This window comes from Lynx rufus, unplaced genomic scaffold (assembly GCF_022079265.1).
Source record: "Lynx rufus isolate CCGP_SWC_20201006 ecotype Redwood Valley unplaced genomic scaffold, mLynRuf1.p SCAF_2, whole genome shotgun sequence".
Taxonomy (NCBI): Eukaryota; Metazoa; Chordata; class Mammalia; order Carnivora; family Felidae; genus Lynx; species Lynx rufus.
The window spans coordinates 48,575,012-48,600,220 of record NW_025814834.1 but is presented as its reverse complement, the minus strand read 5'-3'; the positions used below and the strand labels follow the sequence as shown (position 1 = coordinate 48,600,220).

The window sequence follows — 25,209 nt, the reverse complement described above, 5'->3', positions numbered from 1 at the left end:
TCCCCCCCTCCCCAACCCGGGCCAAACCATAGCTTCTTGGAGGCCAGGAGAAATTAGACAGCTTTCAAAGTTTGGATTTTTGTTTGGTATGACTGCGGGGTACTGGTTTGAGACAGAAATGGTACACTGACTGTGACTCTCAGACCAGGCCCCTGGGACCGACTTCCCCGAGCCTGTGACGCTCACGCCGCAAGCACCTCGGGGAGGGCTCCACCCTTCCGGCGCTTCCAAGTTGGGAGCCTCGAATGCCAAGAGGGTGGGGCCTCGCGGACGCGGGGTACTGACCATTCTGGATCCAGTGGCGACGGAGGGACGACGACGGGGAAAGGGGTGCGAAGGAAGGACACAGGAGAGGGCGGCTGAGGGTAGAAGGGCCAGGGGCTGGCGATGGAGCTGTACCTCAGCGCCTGTTCTAAGGCTGCCAACGTCGCTGCCACCAAGACGGCCACCAGTGGCCTAGCCTCGGAGAGCCAGCAATGCGGAGACGTGAGTAGCAGCCAGCCCGGCGTCGTGGTCCTTCGCCCGGGCTTCCGGCCCTGTGGGGCGGGGGCAGGGATAGCCACCGACCGGTCTCGCGATTCCTAACCGCCCGCTTCTGGCGCCCTCGTGCGGCGCAGCCGGTGGTGGTGGCTCGGGTTGCGGTGGCCACACCTGGCTGTGGCGCTGGGGGCGAAGAGCGGGCGGTGTCCCGGGGAGCGGGAGGTCTACAGGGCTGTCTGGTAGGGCGGGACCCTTCGACCTTGACCGTAGGAGTTCATTTGGTTGGAGTAGGAGTACACTGGCCTAATACCTAAAAGGAAAGACCAAACTCTCCCAATTGCATCTGACAGGGCGTGCACAAAACCCACTTTCCAGGGGTCGGAGCGGGTCAACTACTGGATCTGCCTCTTGGGGTCAAGTTGCCTATGATCCCAGGAAGCAATACTTTATACTATACTACGAAGTTAGGTGAAAAGGTAAAGTAATTTTTAATTGTCTTACATTGGTTTTCTTTGCACTTTTCTACTTGCTGTTAGATACAGGAACTACATCATACAAAGTCCATTAAGGGAATCTGCACTGATATACAGACGAAAAAGATAACCAACCCCATATCTAACCTAAGATATTGCTTAGGATGCCTATCAGGCAACTTCATCTGTATAGTTTGAACAGAATCGTGGGCTAGAAAGATTCTTAGCTCTGTCTTAATTTATAATTTATGGAACCATATTAACATGTCTTTATACTATCACTTTACATCTACTTATTTAGTGAGGTTTTATTGCAAACATATTTGGTTGAGAGGGGGAAGGTTATCAGGGATAGCTGGATATTTGATTGTGTTATGATTTTAACCAATAATAACTTGGACAAAACTAATTACAGAACACTTTTCTACTATTTTATTTTGAGTTGCGTTCTATTTCATATACTAAGTGAGAAAGAAATGAAGTTGAAATGAGTTAACATGTTCACTGTTTAACTAATGACTGCATGATTTGCCCCAACTTCCTCATCCAGTTTTTTCCTCCAATCCAAAGCCTCAGCTTTTTCCAGTTGGGGTCTTTTATACCTACTCACACATACTGCATTAGTATTTCTGTGCCTTTGTTCCTTTGTTCTGTGCCTTGTCTGCCAAACCTGGCATATTCTTTCTTCTTCTGCCCAATCTATGAATCTGAACCATCTTTCAAGATTCTTTCTGAAGTATGATAGCCCCCAATTAGCTGTATTTCCTTAAAATTTGCATTGCTCTTGGTTTATATAGTTTCACTCAACAGTATAATTCTATGTTTATAATTTAAATCATACTGGGGTATAGTATGCTTCTCTCAAACTCTTTCATATTTTTAGTCCTCCATACCTCTACCCTCAAACCTCCCCAGCCTTTGACCCAGTAACTAATGCTGAAGAAAGTTCAGTGCATTCTTGTTCAGTGGTTCTTTGATCAATATTGAAAAAAAAAAATTAGGAGAAAGAATTCTGAGTGACCCCATGCCCTTCTTCTATCTATGATGTCATCAGAAATAAGCCTCCCCCCCCCAAAAAAAAGGGGGGGGAACCTGGGTGGCTCAGTTGGTTAAGTGTCCAACTCTTGGTTTCAGCTCAGGTCATGATCTCACAACTGGTGAGTTCAAGCCCTGCATCTGGCTCTGTGCTGACAGCAAGAGCTTGTTTGGGATTCTCTCTCTCCTTCTCTTTCTGCCCCTCCCACTTCATGATTCTCTCTCTCTCTCTCTCTCACTCTTTCTCTCTCTCTCTCTTTCAAAATAATTTTAAAAAAATGAATAAGGTCCCTTGGTATTTGATACTTGCCTAATAAACAGCTTTAACCTTACTGATCCTAATAAACATTATTTCTTAAAGTAAGTTTTGTTTTGGGGTATCTGGCTGGTTCAATTGTTAAACGTCCAGCTTTGGCTCAGGTCATGATCTCACAGGTTCATGGATTTGACCCCCACATTAGGTTCTGTGCTGACAATGTGGACCCTGCTTGGGATTCTCTCTCTCCCTCTCTCTCTGGCCCTCCTTGCTCATGCTTTCTCTGTCCCTCTCTCAAAATAAATGAACTTAAAAAAAAAGTATGTTTTTTTCTGGAAAATATCTAATTTTTCTTTTTAAAAACAAATTTGTTCTATTAGAACTAACTATGCCACCTCACACTGTTAGACTTAGTCACATCCAAACAAACTAGCTTTCCTAAAACATGCTTGAAACCTCTAATATCCCTTCTGAAGGCTAAGTGTAAACTTAGCCCTGTCTATTGTTTGCTTATTCAAATATATTGTTTGCTGAATTACCATTTCTGTCAAATAGTAATTCACTTGTCAATTACTTTTTTAAAATGTGTCCCCTCTATTCTTTATTATATTTATTTCCCCCAAACTATCTTGATTTAATCATAATTAGGCACCAGACTGTTTCCCTGGAGAATGACTTTGTGAGATCCTTCTTTTTCTTTCAGTACAATCTCCTCCATAAAGTGGTGCTTTATGTTTATACTTTTAGTTTGTATGTGTGTGTGTGTGTGTGTGTGTGTGTGTGTGTGTGTGTGTTTAAGGGAAACTAATCACTTTAATTGACAACAGAATGGTTACGCTGGCTCCAATGAATGGATATGTCTAAAAGGTGTTCTTTGTTTACAGGTCAGTAGCCCAGATTTGGTCTTGAGAAATATACTGTCATCACCGTTAACGTTCAACATCTCTTAGATGTTAACATCTTTAAAAAAAGATGTCAGTATCTTAGAAAAATATAATCGGTCCACTCCTTGACTCATGATTGTTGATTGTTCCCCTTACAGGAAAGATATGGTCTTTATATCTGGTCTCACTGAATTCAAAACATTGTCCAATGGGATTCTTTTCTTTGCCTCCTCAGAGAAGCATTGGTAACTGGGGAATTGTGCTTTATAATTTAGGGCCTTGGAAGAAATTGAAGCCTGGTGTCAAACAGGTCAAAAACTTATCAAGGAGGCTTTTAAATGGAAAAGCATCCTATCAGGTTCCCGCAGCCTGCCCCTTTGCCCACATGTGAAACATCCTCCCGCCTACCTTAAGGGAGTTCTTTATAGGGTCCCACCCGGCCAGGCTCGGTAGTATTTGGAATCTGACTGAGTTGGCTACTGCCAGACTGAACACAGAGGTCACAAATTGGTACCCGCAGGCAGATCTGGGTTGGTGTACAGTGTGTGGGGTCTTATCAGTTGAACTGAAGGCCCTCAAGCAGCACAGGCGCTCTCAGGGTCCCACATCTTACGCACATTCCAGTTGCCTTTCACTTGAGACAGCTGCTGCTTTGACTGTACTTTAGACTAGAACTTCCATTTTTCTGGGCAAGAAAACTTAAAGGAAAGCAGAAAGAAAGAATGCAAAGGCAATATTAGGACCACTTCCACACCCACTTGTATCCTCCACTTTTTCCCTTTGAGAAATTCCCCCATAACCCATTATCCCACCCTGCCATTGAAAAATGGACTAAGAACTCACACACAAAACAATCCACCTCACTTTGGTAATGTAATTTATAAATGAAAGTAGATAATTCATCCGTTTTCTCTAAAGTAACAGAGAAACATGACTGTTAGCTGATATTTCCCTTCTTTTATATGCTAATGATTATTGTATAAGGTGGTATTTGGTCTTTACACATATGAAGAAACTTCAGTCTTATCAAGATCTATTTTTTGACGTTTATTTATTTATTTTTGAGAAAGAAAGAGAGAAAGTAGCAAGTATGAGTCGTTGGCGGGGGGGGGGCAGAGAGAGAGGAGGGAGACAGATAATCTAAAGCAGGCTGTGCACTGTTAGCACAGAGCCCAATGCGGGGCTTGAACTCACAGACCATGAGATCATGACCTGAGCCTAAGTCGGACACTTAACAACTGAGCCACCCAGGTACCCCATTATCAATATCTTTTATAATTGGTTTTTCAATATGTTGAACTTTGTAAGACCTTGATTTTTTTCCTAACTGTAGCATTCAGGGATCGTTGGGTTTCTTGCCTTAGATAAGACCCCCCAATACAAAATAACTCTTTAATCCATTATCTTTAAAATCTGATTTTTACTTCTACTATTTTTGTTAAAGCTGTTTCTGGAGAGTGTTATGCTAAGTGAAATTAAGTCATACAGAGAAGGACAGATTCCATATGTTTTCATTCCTATGTGGATCCTGAGAAACTTAACAGAAGACCATGGGGGAGGGGAAGAAAAAAAAATGGTTAGAGAGGGAGGGAGCCAAAACATAAGAGACTTCTAAAGACTGAGGACAAACTGAGGGTTTATGGGGGGTGGGGGAAAGGGTGGGTGGGTGATGTGTATTGAGGAGGGCACCTGTTGGGATGAGCACTGGCTGTGGTATGGAAACCAATTTGACAATAAATTTCATAATAAAAAATAAAAATTAAAAACAAAAAAGCTGTTTCCATGAATCTTCATAAAAGACTTCTATTTTCTTCATTTTCAGTTTATTGATATATAATCATAATATTATCCCTTTATACTTTAAATGAAGTGAGTACGTTGACCTGGAAGAGGGAGGAGGAAAAGAAAGTTTTAGCTTTCTTTATACATTAAAACAAATTTTATCCTATTCCCTTTCTTTCCTTTCCCTTCTTTCTTCTCTGGCTCAGGGCCAAGGACTGATGGAGATCAGAGAAGGAATTAATTGAATGAGAGTAGGTTTTTAGAATAGGATCATGTGGAGAAAAGAGGGAGAGATAATAAATTTATGTTGCCTAATCCAAGTCTTTTCTGTTGCTGATTTTACTCCACACCAGATTCTTCATGCATGCTTTATTTTCGATGAACAGTGTAGTCATTTTGATAGGTTAACATTTAAAAGTGAATTTCATTAGTTTTCCCTTTATAATATTTTTAAATCTGTGTTTGCAGCTTTTTCGACCTTCTTACGGTTTTAACCTGACTGATCCTTACTGTCGACTTTTGGAAAACCAATATAAAAGTCTCCATGATCCACATTTAAGAGCATACTATAAGCGCAAAGATATCCTGAGAAGATTAAAGAAGGGTGGCTATATCACCAGCAATAATAAAGTGGGTTGAAGATTAATTCTTTTTAATCATTGCAAATTTCTAAGACTTGATAAGGCTTGCTTCTGTACCTTACGGTGTGTGGGGGGGAGATCTGTATCACCTTTAATTTGGTCAGAAGAAATACTTAATGGGAAATTTCATAAATTACTCAGTATTTGGGTCAAAGGAAATCAGACAATCGTTTTTTTCTAAATGAAACTACTTCTTCCCTCACGTTTTTTCTTTATAACATCAAAAGATGATTACCAAATAATTTGGGGAGGTAAAGGTAATTTTCCCAATTGTATCATAGTCCTCTTTCTCTGCCTCTAATGTCACTATATGCTTGTCAAGGATTATGTCCCATACACTTTTTAAAAACTTGAGACAAAATAGGAACCTAGCAAAATCAGTCTGATGGAATATTGATGGACTATTATTCTTACTGGGGCTGAACATTTTTATTACATTGGTCTTTTAATAACTCCAGTTGTGGGTACTAAATCCTCTATCATGGCATAATGCATATTAATAAAGTAATGGTTTGGAAAAGATAGTTCCTCTGGGTTAAAAATTATAGAGAGATCCTGCTTGCAAAATTGTTAGCACTTTATTACTCTTAATACCAAAATATTATCAAATGGTATTCCATTACTGTTCTTTCCTCTAGAAAGTAATTGTTAATGATTTTTAAATATTTGTATTCATATATTTTTGTTGTTATTATTTTGTTTTGTTTTTTAGATTGTATGTACCTTGAGGGAATTGAATAAGTACAGGCAATATCTTACCAGTTTAAAATTAGACTTTGAAAGAAACTATATGAGAGATCAAGTAAGTTAAATACTTAATATGGTTTCTTTACCTAGGGTTTGGAAGAAAGCTTTCTTTGTATGCAAAATATTTTCTTTTAATATTTTTACCTTTAATTTTGACAAACTACTTTTTCCAAATAAAATTTAGAAGAGGAATAAATAATATTTTGTTACCAACACAGTTGCTATATTGAGCTAAAAAAAAAAAGGGACCAAGTCATCTATTAATATGCCTGTGGTAGCTTAAATAATTTAGCAATAATTTAGCAACTCAGACATGTCACTTCTACCTGAGCGAGGACCAATAGGAAGAGTCTATTGGGCTAGCAAGATTCTTCATCCGTAACCCCCAAAACAGTGGGAATAACAGGAGAGGAAGTATATGATAGTTATAATGTCCCTACAGGTGACTCAAAAAACACGTACATTGTGTATGTGTACCCACACACATGCAGCTGTGTTCATTCAATAAAAAATGTTATTAAAGGTGAAGTGGAATGCCTTGATGTAGAATAAGTGGGTGTAGATAGTGACTTCCTTTCAATTTTTGACTCAAAGTTTGTGTGAGAGTGTGTACACACATGCACATGTGCATGAGTGAGCTCGGGTTTTAGGCTCGAGTGAGTTGGATAAAAATGAGAAATGTATGTGTATGTGTACTTTCACAAATTTATGTTCAAAGGTTAAGAGTTGTAAAAGAATGATAATGACTTCCCTATACTATTAAATGTTCTATATTTTCCCCAATTTTTCTCCTATGCCTAGAGCTTCTCTTCCCCCTTCTTTCTTATTTTCACTTAACTTTTTCAGAATAGGTAGAAAAATATGATGAAATATTTATCATTTATTTTCAGAGGAAGACATCTTTATTTTGGGTCAGTTGTCCATGTCTATAATAGGTTCAAATGCAATTAAACAGAAGTAGCTATTCACAAAGTACTAAGCACTAAATAAAAAGGCATATCGTAGGACAGTTTTATTTCTGGAGAATGCAAAAAGAGTTTATATACATATATATGTATATCTATATTCACATTTATGTACATATATGTCTATGTGTGTATATATTACATACTTTTTTCAATAGGAAATGCTTGCAAAGCAAGTAAATAAACTACAGGAAAACAGTCAAATACCTAGACGTTCTGATGTTGCACGGTTCCAAAATTGGTTGTTACAGGAAGACACCCAATCTATTAAGGACCAAGAACAATTAATAAGGAACAGGTAAGATTGAAGTTAATGCATATTTTATGTATATATTGTAGACCCAAATATGGAAGAAGGTACTAGAAAGAATTGAAAGTAGGAATTTTTTTAGATAACAAGACACTATTTAACTCCACTACTGTCCCCACTATGGAGAGGAAAGGAGACCAAGAGGTACAGGAATTGGGAAATTATGGTGGCAAAGGTATGAAGAGGAATTTCTACCAGAGAAGACAGGGTTTCTGGGAATCCAAAAGGTAATCCAAGCTGATAACTGAAGAACAAATCAGATCCAAAATCTTTCCTATTGTAGGAGATGAGGGAAAGTATCTTTAGCACATGCTTCCTTTTCTTTAATGTTTGTTTACTTATTTTGAGAGAGCGTGAGCAGAGTAGGGGCAAAGAGAGAGGGGGAGAGAGAGGGAGAGACTCCGTCGCTCTGCTGTCAGCGTAGAGCCCAAGTGGGGCTCGATCTCAGGAACCATGAGATCATGCTGGCTTGAAGGTCTGTGAACAGAGCTGATAGAAAGTCCATAAAATTCTTGTAGTTTAAGAAACAAAAACCAAACCAGAGGGTGGTTTGGGAATATCAAAGCAGATGAAGCCATCATAAGGGAAACAGCCAATACACCTTTACTTGTATTTGCACTTTTACTTAGATATTTGGATATGATAAGTAGGGAATTAGAACTTGAGCGTACAGCAGAAGAGCAACACCTGCTCCGAATGGATAGAGAAGAAAGACGACAGCGAGAACACACAAGAAGAAAACTTAGTCTTCGTAGAAAAATTGAAGAGGTGAGATAACAAATTTAAAGTATTGAGAGAAAAACTGTATACAACTGTTTCATTTGTAACTAGTTGTCCATCATAGTTCCTGAAGTCATTTCAGGTCTGAATCATATATCCCCATTAATCTTTCTTCACAGCTATAATATACAAGTTGTTACATAAAATAATGAGGCTGATAGCGCAAACTATGTATATGAACCAATACCTGCTCTTAAAGAGATGATTGTGAAAGTTAATAGACACTATTTAACTCCCTTAAAGTCTTCATTGTTGGCGGGGGCGGGGGGGGGGATTTTTAATTCAGCTTTAGTAAAAAATAACCATCTTGCATTGTTAATAGGACTGCAGTAAGGAAAGCCCATCCTAAACCCAATGTATGACTTTCATTATGCTTGACCTGATGTCTGTTGGGCCCCTGATGTGTTCTAATTTGCTTGGCGGTGGTGGGCAAAATACAAAGGTTTATTGTGAGCATGTACTGAGTATGTAACTCCGTGCTCCCTAGGAATGGAAGACAAAAGAGATGCTACTTCTGATGAGGATTGGAGAAGATGTTAAAAGAGAAGCTAGGATAGAGGAACAACGGCGTCGCAGCAGAGAAGAGAGTGACAGGAAGGTGGGGTGAGCTTTAAAACCTCTAACTGGGACTGTTTGAGGAGAAGCTTTTGCTAGTTTTGGTATTTGAAAGTACACTTTGCGAGATAACAATGGACCAGTTACCCCAAATGATATGCATTATACAAAACTGAAAGCTACGGATATATTTTGGCTATATTATATTCTGACTATAATCAAAAAAGTGCTGCCTTATTATTTGATACAACTGCTTTTGACTTTATCTCACGACGTAAACTAGTAATTGTTCTAGGAAAAAAATGATAAACTGATTTTTCTTACTCTCAGAATTTCTTGGAAAAAGTTCTCAATATTTCCCTACCAGCTAATTTTTTTAGAGTAACTATTTTTTATTTTAAATGATACATAATATTTTATGATTTAGAATGTAAACGAATGTAAACAGAAAGAAATTATTTGTAATCCTAGCACCACCTATTGTATGGTACATGCACACATTGTGTGATATTTCTATGAAAATTTATTACAATAAATAAATTCATGTTATTACACCTTACAGGGTGTTTTGTAGATTGCTTTTTCATTTAATAAAAGAACATTGACAACTCTCCATGTGGATTAATGCTTGTCTAAAATTACAAGTAATTTCAAAGCTTATTGGTTTTTATTTTTATTTATTTATTTTTAAGAGAGAGAGAGAAAGCAGGGGAAGGGCAGAGGGAGAGAAAGAGAGAGAGAGAGAGAGAGAGAGAGAGAGAGAGAGAGAGAGAGAGAGAATCTTCAGCAGGCTCCACACTCAGTGCACAGCCCAGCACAGGGCTTGATCCCACAACCCTGGGATCATGACCTGAGCCAAAATCAAGAGTTGGACACTTAATCAACTGAGCCACCCAGGCGCCCCTCAGTAGCTTATGGTTGACAAACTAGATGTAGTATAAGATATACATAATTTGGTTATATTGATATATACTGCTATGTAATATATTTTATTAATGTAAATTTAAATATGTATGATAATCTTTTATTCTACTTTGGTACATATACCTTTTAGTATTTTCAAGGTTCATATGGTGAGCTCAGCTTATCCCACTTTGTTGTAATTATTATTTTCTAATAATCACTTTTTTGCAATGGGAATTCTCTCCAAACTGACCTTTTTGTTTGCATCCAGACATTTCTGAAAGTATCTGGTTTGTAGAGCAACAGAATGTCCCAGGTCTCCCCTTTTTGCCTCATGCCAATTACTATTCAAGGAGTCCTGACCAATTTTCGTGGCAACCAGTGCAATGGGACAAGTTCTGGCACTGGAAGTGCTTTTAGACACTACCGCTGATGGTAGACATGGTGACAACACAGGAAGCTTGAGCCATGTTCATGGCAGAGAGATATCTCAATTATTGATATTTCCAATGAGTTATTCTAAATTGTTTCTCTTGAATTGTGTTTTAATAGAAGTTTTCAATTCATTGGTGTATCCTTCTTAATATTTTAATATTTTTTTCAGATTGACACCATTTTACATTGACATACATTTTACTCCAGTGTATGTGCTTAAATTACAATTATGGAAATCTTTAAAAGATTTGCCTTTGTATCTTTGTCAAAAATCAGTTGTATAGTGTATTTTTGTATTCTTTTCTACTCTTTGATCTATGTCTATTACACTGCTTTGATTACTGTACCTTTTATAGTTCTTTAAATCAGTAGTGCTAACCTTTTAAGTTTGTTCTACCATTTTAAAGTTGTTTTGGCTAATCTAAATCCTTCACATTTCTGTATAAATTTTGGAATCCGCTTTTAAGTTTCTACCAAGAAATCTTACTGAGATTTAGATTAGCATTATGTTGATTCTATTGGTCAGTTTGAGCACAGTTGATCTCTTGATAATATTGAGTCTTCCAACTTGTGGACCAAATATTTCTCTCCAATTATTTAGGTTTCCTTAATTTTTGCAGTTTTCAGGTCTTACACATCTTTTGATAGATTCATCCCTAGGTATTTCATAATTTTTATGCAATTATAATTGGTATTTTTAATTTTAAATTATGATGATTTGGTGTTAGTATCTAGAAAAGCAAATTTTTTAGTCTGCATTGACAAAATCATTCTAGTAATTTATTTCTAGATGCCAGTTGACATTCTACATAAATGATTACGTTGCCTATGAATAAAGGTAGTTTTATTTCTTTTCTTTGGATGCTTTTTAATTTTCTTGCCTGATTGCACTGACTTATAACCCCTGTTATAACCTAGACTAGAAAAAGTGATAATGGACATTATTATCAAATATTTCTTTTGTCCCTTCTCTCCTCAGTACAGGCATATATTAATTAGGTTGCTTGATGTTCCACACCTCACATATACTCTTTTCATTTTGTAACTTTTTTTCTCTCAATATTTCCTTTTGGATGGTTTCTTTTCCTTAATGCACTTTAATTAATCTCTTCTGCAATGTCTATTCTGCTATTAATGCATATCTTATATTACTCATCTCATACGTTTAAAAAAATGATTTTGGTCCTTTTTATATCTTCCATGTCTTTTCCTTACCTTGTAAATATATGGAATACAGTTATGCTTTAATATTATTACCTTTAATTCTAGCATTTGTATCATTTACGGGTCAATTTTAATTGATTGATTGACTCATTTTATGGATCATATTTCCCTGCTTCTTTATATGCTTGGTGCTTTTTTATTAGATGTCAGATATGAATTTTACTTTTTGGATGCTGAATATTTTCATATCCTTCTAAATATCCTTTAACTTTTTTCTTGAATGTAGATAATTTCTTTGGAAACAGTTTGTTTTAAGTCTTGCTTTTTAAGATTTGTTAGATGGGACCAGAGCCATGTTTAATCTTATACTAGTTATTCCTCACTACTGAACCAAGACCCATTTTAGTACTCTACCCAATGCCCTGTGACTTAAGACGTTTTTCTGGAGTGGATGGTGAAAATAGGCATGATAGACAGGTACCAAGCACTTTTCTCTCTAATCCTTTAGGATGGCCTTTGTTTGTTTCCTTGCATACCTGTACGATCCATTCTCTTGCTAAATACTCTAGGGAACCCGTGGAGGATCTCTAGGGTTCTTTCTCTGTGCAGTTATTTTCTTTCTGTTACATCGAGGGTCAATATTAGCCCAGAAGCTTAAGACAGGAGTGACTGTTGATTTCCAACATATACTCTCACATTTTAAATGTTTGTTTTGCATTTTTAAACAGAAAGCTGACATTAATTTTATATATCTTAATATTTTAGAAACAAGCCCTTCTAGAGAAAAAAATGGCTTATCATTTACAAAAAATGCAAGAAAATGGCTTTAAAAGAGAAGCGATGAGAAACAACACATTTCATTACAGAGGACAAGATGGAACATATAGTGAATGTGAGAATATTAAAAAGCTGATGGAGCTATGTAGAAAATGCTTATCTATGTATTTACGTAAAAATCCTTTCATAAAACTCTGATTGCTTACAATTGCTATCTGCTTTGTGTTAGGCACAGTTCTAGGAGTTTTTCTATTACGGTTCAAGTGGAAAAATAGACATATATGTAAAAATTAAAACAAAGTAAAATAATCTTATCAAGTGGTCTAGTAAGCAAGCTTGCCTATACTGTAGTTCTGACTTCCCTATACTAAAAATAATGTATTTTTTGCTACTGAAACTTTAAAAACTTGCATGTAAGATAATTGCTATTTTATAACCAACATGGTATTCTACTATTTTCCCAGCCATAATGAATAGACAGTACCAGAAGAAGGTGGGGGGGGGCAGGCAGGAGGTCGGGGAATAAAGAAGGGAGGAAGTGGAGAAGAAGGGAGCGTAAGGAAGAAAAGACAAAAGAAGGAAATGAAGAGTTTAAAGGAGGGATATCCAGTCATGACTTTGCTATGCCCAATCTCTACCAGCTTTCTTTAAGCTCATAAAATACATTAAATTTGTTAAATTAAATTAGTGATGTTAACTACAATTTCATAGCCAGAATGCAAAAATGTAGATTTGCTTTAATTATCCTATGTGGTATCAGGAAAGAACAAGATCATCCTCCGTCCTATCAATCCTCTTTCTAGACGAAAGCCTCCTTATGTCACTCCAGTAGATTACTAACTAGTTTTCATTGCCTCTTTTTTCAAACCTACTTCAAATCTATTTTTCAAACTGCTACTGATTACACTTTAAATCTGTTCTGAGGCTTTCTTCTGCTCCCAAAACATAAAGATGTCCATCACCTCTTAACTGAAGCTCAGACTTTTGAGGCAACCATTCATCACTACCTAGAGCCCAACTCAAACCTAAATTTTAAGCTTTATTTCATACCACCTCCTTGAAGAAGGCAGCTATGATCTAGGGGTGATGTACTTAGGCTCTAGAGCTAAACTGCTAAAGTCCATAATCTTTACTAAACTGCTTTACCATAATAATCTATCCATTCAAATAGCTTGGACAAATTACTTAACCTCTTTGAGCTACAGTTCATGATCTAAAAACAAAAATAGTACTCCTAAGTTCTCACAAAGATCTCAAAAGTCTATAGTAACTACTCAATTTATTTCATTGTCCAATCAAATGAGACTACTGACCATTCCTAACACACAAGGTCCTTTTCTTACTTCTGTACCTCTCTGTCCAATTTTCTTAGCCTGGAGTGATGTGCTCAGTGTCCATCTATCCCAATCCACAATTCTTTAAGCCCCACTGTAAGTGACATTCCACAAAGTCTTTCTTTTTTTTTTTTTTAACGTTTATTTATTTTTGAGACAGAGAGAGACAGAGCATGAACGGGGGAGGGCCAGAGAGAGAGGGAGACACAGAATCTGAAACAGGCTCCAGGCTCTGAGCTGTCAGCACAGAGCCCGACGCAGGGCTCTAACTCACGGACCGTGAGCTCATGACCTGAGTCGAAGTCGGATGCTTAACCGACTGAGCCACCCAGGCGCCCCCCACAAAGTCTTTCTTAACAGCCCTAATTGGAAGATCCTTCTTCTTTGAATCCCTTATAGTACTTTGTATTATTCTCAATACACTTATTACATACTTCCCACTGTCTTAATCACCCATAATATCATATCTCCCACTTTTGTTTTCACAGAGCAGATAGTACTGTATTTATGTATGTATGCATGTGTGTGTGTATAAAATATATATTTGCTAAATAGACTAACTCAATTTATTCAGCTCATCAAAATAATGAAAACAATCTCATGCTTCAGAAAAGAAATCACTTCAGTAACTATATACATTCCTACAAACTCAACTGTTAACTTTCTAAATAGGAAAAGAGTTCCAGGTAGACATTTTAAACATTTGTTACCTCAAATTCCCTTTTGAAGAAGATGTAAAGGGGGTGCTTGAGTGGCTCAGTTGGTTAAGCATCTGGCTCTTGATTTGGGCTCAGGTCATTATCTGACTATTGTGAGCTCAAGCCCTAGATTGGACTCTGTGCTGAGCAGGGAGCCTGCTTAAGATTCTCTCTCTCCATCTCCCTCTCCATGTGCCCCTCCTCACCCTCATGTGCATTCTCTCTCTCTCTCTCTCTCTCTCAAAAAAAATAAAGATAAAATACATTAAGAAGGTATAAATGAATCCAATTTATATTATCAAGGTGACACAAATATCTATCTTACAAAACAAACAATTATACTTCCAAATAATATTGTCATCTTCCACCAAGTTGACAACTTCCAGAGGGACAGAGAGAGAATGAAAGAGGAAGGGAATATTAGGTGAAATTTGCTCCAGTGGGCAGACAGATCACTCTCACATTTACATCTCTAATGAAAACCCGTTGAGTACCCATTATGTGAGGAGACTTTGCCCTCCTTACGTGGTTAAAAAGAAGAACTATAATTACCTCTATCACAAAGGAGTAATATATATACAGTTGCCTGTGCCAGGCTGGGAGGCACATCCAAGAATGCAATAGTAACTGTGGCCCAGTGGGTCTCTAGCCAGTAGTTACATTGGTATGCATCCCAGCAGATAGGAAATGACATGTTACAGTTTGTCTGGGTGTAGCTTTTCTCTCTACCAGAAGAAAATTCTGTCCCTTCAAGTATATCTTTTAACTTGAAGTGATAATATTTCAAGAATTATTACCTTCCCATTTCACATCTTTCCATCTTCTCCAATACCTCCCTATAATCCCACATACAAATTAGTATAAGGCTCACCTCCCTTGGGCTTGATAAAATAGTTTATCTTGGGTAATTCTGTCATCACTCTTACTAAAAATAAATGTTTTATTACATTTTTTAAGCTTATTCTCCAAAGAAGAAAAAGAAGTCTTTTGATAATATGAACTTAGTTTACCAAGTTGGTGACCAGAGACCAAATAAAGGAGTATATGGTAATTTAATATTTTGATAAGAAATACTGTAGTAATTTGAGAAAGACTGAGTTTGGATAGAATCTTTTGCTTAAATGCTTTAAATGCTTAAATCTTCTGTTTTGTGTTGTCAAATGACTGATTTAGAATGATGCTTACCAATAATGACACAACCTCTATTGCTTCCAGAATTTGATCTCTAGTTACTGATTTAGTGTTCTAAACTTAATATTATGTCATAATTTTAGAAAAATAAAATGAAAAATCTATTGCTGTTAAACAGTATATGATACCTAAAAAAAAAAAACCAAACTAATTTTTATAATGTTCAAAATGATTTTAGAAAACTCTGAAGTCAGTCAGAAATTAACTCCAAAACTACTCTGAACCCTATTGAATTTTACTTTATTATGTATCCTATACTGTTACTTCATGTTGTCTATTAGGGCTCACTGGATTAGACCAGGAACACAAACGGCAGCATAAAACTTCTCCAAATAATACACTATCAAAGTGTGGGGCTGTTAAAAATTGAACAATATGAATCTCCTCCCACTACCAAATTTCCAGGAAAAAATCAAAGCAAAAAAGTTAAATTACTTTGGCATTATTAATTCAAATTTAAAGAAGAAAAGTCCACAATCTTTCCTCCCTGAGTATGTAATTTGATTAGTCTCATCAAGACTCTGAAACCTGGGGAGCGACAGAGTTGTCTTAGCAGAGGATGTCTTCCACTTTCAGGACCACTGAGGTAGATTTAACTCTTAAGCTTCATGGGTCCTATTTTTAAAGCTCAAAGACTTTTTTAAAGACACCAATAGTTATTACAGGGCACACAATTATGACAACACCAGCCCCACCTCTACAAAATGTGTACATTCATCAGTTGAAGGAGATTTGGGTTGTTTCCAGGTTTGGGTGATTATGAATAGAAAAATCAGAAGTATTTGTAGTCAGCTTTTTATGTAAACAAGGGATTGTTGAGTCATAGTAAATGTATGTTTAAGTGAACGAAGTACTGTCCCAACTGCTTCCATAGTGCCTGTAATATTTTTCATTCCCATCACTAATGCACGAGAGATCCATTTGCTATGCATTCTTGCAACCATTGTATTATCAGCAATTTTTTACTTTAGTCATTCTAATAGATATAGTGTTAGCTCATTGTGATTTTCATTTGCATTTCCCTGATGGTTAATGATGATGAATATCTTTTCATATGCTATCTGCCACTTGTAAATCCTGCTTAGTAAAGTATCTGTTGAAGCTTTTTGCTCATTTTTAATTGGGTAATTTTCTTACTGTTAAGTTTCAGAAGTTATTTATATACTCTGAATACAAATCTTTTTCAGATATGTGATTTGCAAATATTTTCTCTCAGTCTCTGACTTGCCTTTTAATTTCTGTTCCATTGATCAATGTATGTGTCTATCTCTTTGCCAGTACTGCACTGTTAATTAGCATAGCTTTTTACAGTCTTGAAATCAGGTAGTATAATTCTACCAACTTAATTTTTTCCCCTCAAAATTTTAGGACTATTTTAATTTGCTTGCCTTTTGCATATAAATTTTTTGATCAGCTTGTCTGAAAAAATTAGGCTGAGATATTTTAGTGAAGTACATTAAATCAATCTACAGATCACTTTAAGGAGAAAAGAAACCTTCTACAAATCTTGGTCTCCCAATCCATAAACATAGTATCTTTTCTGTTTAGGTTATACTTGATTTCTGTCATAAGTGTTTTTATAGTTTTCAGCATAAAGATCTTATGTATGTTGTGTCATATTCATACATAAGTACTTCATTGTTTTGGTACTATTATACATGACGTTTTTAAATTTTGTTTTCCTGTTGTCCATGACTATACTTTTTACTATACCTCTTTTTACTTATTTTTTTAGTGGTTGTTCTAGACAACACTGTACTTATCTTTTCACAATTCCACTTCACCCTTTAAGTGGAATGTACATCTTTCCACTATCTATGACTTCTTATCCCCCAACCCTTTGTTATAGTTGCCCTATGTATTACATCTACATACATCAAACATCCATTCAGACAACGTAACATGTTTTATTTTATTTTTTTAAATTTTTTTTTCAACGTTTATTTTATTTTTGGCACAGAGAGAGACAGAGCATGAACGGGGGAGGGGCAGAGAGAGAGGGAGACACAGAATCGGAAGCAGGCTCCAGGCTCTGAGCCATCAGCCCAGAGTCTGACGCGGGGCTCGAACTCACGGACCGCGAGATCGTGACCTGGCTGAAGTCGGACGCTTAACCGACTGCGCCACCCAGGCGCCCCGTAACATGTTTTATTTTAAATAACTAAATAGAAGAAGACTAACATATTATATTTACCCAGATAGCTACCATTTTGAATGCTCTTTAATTTCTGATATTCCAGGTTTCTTTTCCAGTATCATTTTTTTCAGTCTATAGAACTTCTCTTTGTATTTCTTTTAGAACAGATTTTCTGGCACTGAATCATCTTATTTCCCTTCTTCTAAAAATGTCTTTATTTTACCTTCATTCCTGAATGACAGTGTTTTCATTCGATATAGAATTGTAAGTTGACATTTTTTCCAGAACTTGAAAACTGTTTTTCCGTTTCATTGTGTTTCTGTAGTTCTGATGAGATATTGTCTATATTTGAATAGTGATCCTCTATAAGTAAGGTGACATTTTTCTCTGGTTGTTAAAATTCTGGGGGGTGGGAAATAGCTTTTAGCAACTTAATTATGATATATCTTGGTGTGGATTTTTATTTTTTTGCCTGCTTTAATCTTCACTGAATTTCCTTAAACTTAAGTTTATATCTTTTGCCAAATTTCATTTAAGCAGACTTCCTTATCTCACAGAAAGAACTACTATCCAAATCTAGTGATTATCATAACCATTATTTTTTAAATATATTTTTTAAATATATTTACTACATGGGTGTATATCCTTAAACTACATATATACATATAGATAGAAATAAATACCATTAAAAATATTTTAATGTAACTGATATGCTGTTGTATCCAGTTGTATGTGATGTGCTTTTTACACTCAGCATTATGTTTCAGAAGTTTTATCTCTGTGTTGCCTGACATTTTATTTCATTACTGATATATCCCATTGTGTGAATATACCACAATATACATATATTTCTCTTGACGGAAATTATAAACATAATATTTATATTGTATTTTTATGTTATATATATTTGTATTATATGTTACTGATACTATATTTATATATTATATATTATATTTATATAAATGTTTATATAAATATAAAATCTCATGGTACTCATTGAAGAGATTCTCTAGGGGTTATATGCCTAGATATGGGATTTCTGCATCATGTTTCCTTTTCTGAGAAATCATATTTTCAAATCTCTTGTCCATTTTCCTAAGGGGTTTTCTTTCTCCTGTGGATGTGAAAGATTTTTAAGCCATACTAGATAATTGTGTTAATATATATATATATATATATATACACACATTACAATAAATATCCTCTTCCAATTGTGATTTGTTTCTATCCTTTCTTTTTATCTTTTGATGTACAGTTCTTAATTCAATATGGCTGATGTTAATCTTTTGTCTTATTTGTAGCAAATATTTCCAGTTTGTTAATGGCTTTTTTAGCTGTTCTTTTTTTTTTTAAGTTTATTTATTTATTTGGAGAGTGGGGAGCAGAGAGAAGAAGAGAAAGAATCCCAAGCAGTTTCTGTGCTGTCAGCATGGAGCCTGATGCAGGGTTTGATCTCAGGAAGCATGAGATCATGACCTGAAGCCAAAGTCAAGAGTCACACATTCAATTGACTGAGCCACCCACACACAACAGTTTTTCTTATTAAACATTTCAAACATAAATAAAAACCAGCAGAACCCATATGGTGCCTCCATCTGACTTGTTTCACTTAGCATAATACCTTTTCTATCTATAAAATCATGTCGTTCACAAATAGTGACAATTTTACTCTACTTTTCCAATTTGGATGACTTTTTTTTTTTTTTTTTTTTGCTTAATTGGAGTCCCAGAAGGTCCCTTAAGCTACCCATCAGTCTCTTAATCTATATTTTAAAATTCTTTTCTAGGTGCCTGGGTGGCTCAGTCGGTTAAGCATCCATCTTTGGCTCAGGTCATGATCTCATGGTTCGTGGGTTTGAGCCCTGCATCAGGCTCTGTGCTGATAGCTCAGAGCCTGGAACCTGCTTCAGATTCTCTGTCTCCCTCTCTCTCTGTCCCTCTCCTGCTCATGCTCTGTCTGTCTCCCTCTCAAAAATAAATAAACATTATATATATGTAAATTCTTTATCTCTTTTTGGGTGAGTTCCACTGCACTCAATTCCAGATCACTAGCCCTTTCTTCGGTTCCACCCATTCTGCTGTTGAACCCCTATAGTATCTTTTTCAGTTCAGTTATTGTATTCTTTAGCTCTATGACTTATGTTTCACACTGTCTTATATTTTCTCTTTGTTGATCTGTGTTCATCCATTCATCTCTCAAGATCTGTGAGCATCTTTATGATGATTACTTTGAACTCTTTATCAGGTAAATTACTTATCACTTTTTCATTAAAGTTTTCTTTGGGAGTTTTTCTTGTTCTTTCATTTGGAACACATTCCCCTGTTTCCTCATTTTGCTTGTTTTTTGTTTTTTGTTTTTTATGTATTAGGCAAAACAGCTATCTCTCCCAGTCTTAAGGGAGTGATCAAAAGAAGACTGGGTGTGTGTTTCACTTGTCTGTGCAGCATCCTGCCAAGAATTGGCTCTCCGATTGTTTCAGTCCCATGGGGCCCAAAACACAAGGACCCCTGGCCACTAGAGCCAGACAATCAAAGGGTATCCCTTGTGAACTGTGTGTACCTGCTGGCTTTGATAGGGCCACAGGGGAGGGGTTGGGGCAGGCACGCCCACCCACTGGCTTCAGTGGGGCAGGGCCACAGGAGTTTGCAGGGGTAAGGCAAGCAGAATTAGCAGGGTAGAGAGAGTGCAAAAATGGCACTTGGCAGTGCCAACACTTGCCAAGATAGGAGACTATAAAAATGGGAACGATCAGCACCTCCTTCCCTGGAGAGAGTTGGAACAAACTTCTACCATTCCAGAAGATGCTTTAAGAATAGCCAGTGGATCTTCTTCCTGTATGGTCTACATGCTTTTCAGCCCGCTGTACCTGTGCTGGGTCTTAGGGTAAGTAGTCTGTGTACTAACCTTTTAGGAACAGAATCTTATTTCCTAATGCCCTTTGAGTCTCCTGGATGTAAGCTATGTTGATGTTTTGTTTGGTTTTGTGTTTTTTTAAGTAGGCTCCATGACCAGTGCAGGACCCAACATGGGGCTTGAAATCACAACCTTGAATCAAGACACAAGCTGAGATCAAGAATCAGACATTTAACTGACTGAGCCACGCATGCTCCCCCATATTGATTTTTAAAGCCAGATGTTTGGAGGCTCATCTCTCCAGTGCAGGTCCCAAGGGCTAGGGAGTTCAAACTGCTTGCTTCTCAGGGATATGCTCCATATTTGTGAATCCCTCTCACAGGTCGGTTGTCATACCGCAGGTGGGGTTTTTGGCTAGACCACACCTCTGCATGGTGTATCTCATTCCCAAGCAGATGTGGCCTTTTTATCTTTTGTTGTGGAGGAACTGCTCAGCTAGCATTAAGGGCTTTTTCAGAGAAAGTTGTTGTGTATGTAGCTGGAGATTGGTGGGTCTACGGAAGGAGGTGAGGTCAGGGTCTTCTTATGCTACCATCTTGCAGGTTCAATTTCTCTAGCAAGACTGATTCATAGACGGTGGCATGCCTTTCCATCAAGAGGCATATAATATCTCATTTCCTTTCTCTTTGTACTGTTAGCAGCCATTTATGTTCAAGGCCTAGATCTATGAATTAATTAAGGGTTTCAAGTTGGGATAACTTAATTCTATCATTCCTTCTTCTTAGATTAATTGGAAAAGTTGTATTGAAAGAAATTTCCTCTTGGAAATTTCTGAGCCTGGGTGGCTCAGTCGGTTGAGCGGCCGACTTCGGCTCAGGTCATGATCTCGCGGTCCGTGAGTTCGAGCCCCGCGTTGGGCTCTGTGCTGACAGCTCAGAGCCTGGAGCCTGTTTCGGATTCTGTGCCTCCCTCTCTCTGACCCTCCCCCATTCATGATCTGTCTCTCTCTGTCTCAAAAATAAATAAACGTTAAAAAAAATTAAAAAAAGAAATTTCCTCTTAACTACTATTGGTTACAGTGTGGTATAGGATACTTCGGAAAAGCAGATTGAAGCTTAACATTTTACAATCATTTATCAGTTTTCAAAGTAGTAAATTGTTTCAGTAGCATCCTTCAACAGTGAGCAATTAGGTTTGTTTTTTTCATTGTGAATTTACAGATTTAAATAAATTTAATGTACTTCAATAAAATTATGTTAATGTGTTTATTAATGCTAAAAGGGTGATAGTTCCTGCCAGTGGGATCTCCCATTAGTATAACTCTTGAGTCCTTTGTGACATAACCCTAATGATTTTTTATAGCTTCCTTGCTATCTGGGAAGACAGGATTATTCAAGCTTATTTTGTACACATTTAATTGCTTCAACATCATTGAGTTTCACTGGCATCTTTTAAATGATAAAGTGAACATATATAGATGATAGACAGATAGATGATAGATACATAGATAGATAGATAGACCTATTTCTGGACAGTCTCCTGTTTTATTTATCTATTTGTTCTTACATGAATACAGTGTTCTCTTAATTACTATAGCTTTATAATAAGTCTTCAAATTTGGTAGTTTGAGTTCTCTAATATTTGTGGTTCTTCTAGATTGACTGTCTTGTGGTAGGGCCTTTACTTCTCCATATAAATTTCAGAAACAGCTTTCCAGTTTCTACAACATAGTCTGTTGGGATTTTATTTGGGCTCACCTTTCATTTCTTTTTCTTCCTGGCTAGCACCTCCAGGATAGTATTGAAAAAAATGGTGATTGTGTACATATTAATCTTGTTCCAAAATTTAAGGGAACATGATCAATATAGAGTGTCAGCTGTAGAGATTTGAAGATAGCTTTTATCACAGGAAGGACATATCCTCATATTGCTAGTTTGATCATGAGGTTTGATCATGAATGGCTATTAAACTTTATCATTTTTTCCCTGCATCTTTGAGATAATCATCTAAATTTTCTCCTTATTTCTTTTAAAGTTGTGAATAACTTTGACTTCTTTTTAATGTTATATGTTAAACCAGTCCCACATTCTTGGGATTAACGTTATTCATTCATCATGCATTATCTTTATCATATATTGTTAGATTCAATATATTTCATTTATAATTTTTGCAACTTTGTTCATGTAGGATGGTGACTGAGGTTTTCTTGTAATGTCTTTTAATGAATTTGGTATTAGAGTGATTTTGGTCTCAAAATATGAGTTGTGAGAGTAGAAGTATTCCTCTTTAATTTTCTGGAAGAGTTTGTGTATAATTAGTGTAATTTCTTCTTTAGATATTTGGTATAGTTCAGAAATGAAGTCAATTGAGCCTGGAGTTTTCTTTGTATACATGTTTTTAACTACATATTCGATTTCTTTAATAGATATGTAGTTCTTCATATCATCTATTCATAAATGAGATTAGTTTGTGTTTTTCAAGAAATTTGTCCTTTGTATATAAATTTTTAAACCTACTACCATACACTTATCATAATATTCCTTTATTATTATTTTTTAGTATTATCTATATAGACTTTTGTTGTGCTATTATCTCTAATTTTCCTGATGCTACAAATTTGTGCTTTTTCTTGGTAATCTGGCTTATCACTTTTATTGAACTTTTCAAAGAATTAGCTGTTTCATTATTTTCTTCCTTTTTTTTATTTCTTTGATATTCACTTCAGTCTTTACTATTTTCTTTCTTCTGCTTACTAAATATTGACAAGGAGCTGGAAGAATTGAAACTCTGATACACTGCTGAATGGCTTGTAAAATGGTATGGCAACTTTGGAAAACAGTGTGTTGTTTTGTAAAAGTTAAACATATACCCACTGTATGATCCAGTCGTTCCACTAATAGATATTTACCCCATAGAAATGAAAACAAAGTGACTTGTACACGAATTCTCATAAAAGTTCATTTGTGAGAGGCCAAAATGGAAACAACCCAAATAACAGGTAAATGAATAAAAACTGTGGCGTATCCATATAATGAAGCACTTCTCAGAAATAAAAAGGAACAAATTATTAAAATATGTGAAACCATTATACTGAGTAAAAGAAGCTAGGCAAAAAAAGAGTACATATTATATGATTCCATCCATATAAAAGTCTAGAAAATTCAAGCTAATCTTGTGTGAGAAGTATAGAGTGGTGTTGTCAGGATGGGAGGAGAAAGATAGATGGATTACAAAGGTGGATGAAAAAACTTTTAAAAGAGTATTAGAAAAGTTATTTGATTGTAGTGATAGTTGTAGACATATTTTAAAGTTGAAATATTTTCAATTTAAATGAGTATAGTTTATTATACTTCAATTACACTTCAATAGATTGTTAAAATAAAACAACTATGGTTTTTCTCTCTCATTTATTTACTTTTAGGGCCTGCAGCAAATGCCATTTATCAATCTCTAAGTAATACAAAGAATGTCGTCAAAAAATCAGCAACTTTAGTTGGCCAGTCAGATGTACAAGTTAATAGTACTGAACAAAAGGTATAAAATTATGTCTCAAACTTTTGTATGATGATTACTTATCTAGTTAATTTTTCACTTCTATGATCTCTTTCACTAGCATGATACCAATTGGTTAGGGATATTAGGGTCTATTCATGAGGCCAGATTTCTTTCCTTGGGCGTATTGAGTCACTATGTAATTTAACAGTAGTAACTAATCCAAACATTTAGCAATTACAATGATAATAATAGCTAAAACGTATTCACTGTTGGCCAAGCCCTGTGCTAAACCAGAAGGAAGGGAAAATGAGGAAATTTGGGACACATAAGATATAAAGATGAATAAAACATAATCAATTCTCTTGAGGACTCATTGCCTAATAGGACAGACAGACTCAAAAATGTTATCACAAGAAAATGATGTTCTCAAAATCAAAGAGAACTGTGTTTAATTAAGCTGTAGGCTGGATTGGAATAGGTTACATTGTATTTCCCTGAAATAGACTGAATGACTCTAAACTTTGTAAAACCAACCATTGAATGGATTACTATGCCTTTAAACAAAATATGGAATACTAGAAAGGGAACAATTTTGTACACTGCTACATATTGAACTCAATTTTAAACTAGTTAAATTTGAGATCCCTATAGAAAGTATTCCAGGAGGTTGTTAATATATATTTTCCTGAGACAATTTTCATGTGAGATTAGGGGATAAAAGAGAGAGAAACTATATTAATTTGGTTGATTGATAGTGACAAAATTTCTTTTATAAGTGCAGTTACTAATGAATGTTTTTCTCTTTAATGTACCATGTAGAAAGATGGAGTAACTAGAAAATCAAATACTTCTGATGATAGAGGTGAGAAAATGAAAAACAGTCATACTTGTTATATTGTTAATTTCATAATCATGACTATATATATATACACAGTTTCATAATCATGACTATATGTATATAATATATATATACACACTATATATATATATATACACACAGTTTTTCAATTTGTTTTGCTGATTATAACAATCATGGTTATTTTGGATAATAAAAAATGGTAAAAAAATTGTTTATGAATATAGATATAATTAGCTCACATGTCAGTGCTTGCTTGATGAGTATGGCTTTTGAACTTTGCTAAGTATGGAAAAGTTAGGGTCCCTGCTGTGGCTGTTTATAGTGATGGAGTACATTACTCACATATGTGACTCAGTAAGTTACAGTACAGAGAACTGTCTCTGGAAGGGCCCCACACTCCACTGCCATCAATTCTCCATAAACAATACATTGTATTTCTCATTTCCCCTTCAGT

The 25,209-nt window shown here is 36.0% G+C and overlaps 1 protein-coding gene across 1 annotated transcript in view; it reads left to right on the top strand.

Annotated features, from left to right (window-relative positions):
- Nucleotides 1-387: 387 nt before the first annotated feature.
- The window catches only part of FSIP2 (fibrous sheath interacting protein 2), a 97,590-nt gene continuing 72,768 nt past the window's right edge, over nucleotides 388-25,209 (top strand). The window contains exons 1-11 of the mRNA XM_047082214.1: nucleotides 388-486; nucleotides 831-956; nucleotides 5,379-5,540; nucleotides 6,264-6,353; nucleotides 7,422-7,561; nucleotides 8,203-8,341; nucleotides 8,841-8,951; nucleotides 12,176-12,302; nucleotides 15,177-15,266; nucleotides 23,823-23,935; nucleotides 24,716-24,758. Coding sequence (XP_046938170.1) covers nucleotides 388-486; nucleotides 831-956; nucleotides 5,379-5,540; nucleotides 6,264-6,353; nucleotides 7,422-7,561; nucleotides 8,203-8,341; nucleotides 8,841-8,951; nucleotides 12,176-12,302; nucleotides 15,177-15,266; nucleotides 23,823-23,935; nucleotides 24,716-24,758 — 1,240 coding nt within the window. The remainder of the gene's footprint in view (nucleotides 487-830; nucleotides 957-5,378; nucleotides 5,541-6,263; nucleotides 6,354-7,421; nucleotides 7,562-8,202; nucleotides 8,342-8,840; nucleotides 8,952-12,175; nucleotides 12,303-15,176; nucleotides 15,267-23,822; nucleotides 23,936-24,715; nucleotides 24,759-25,209) is intronic.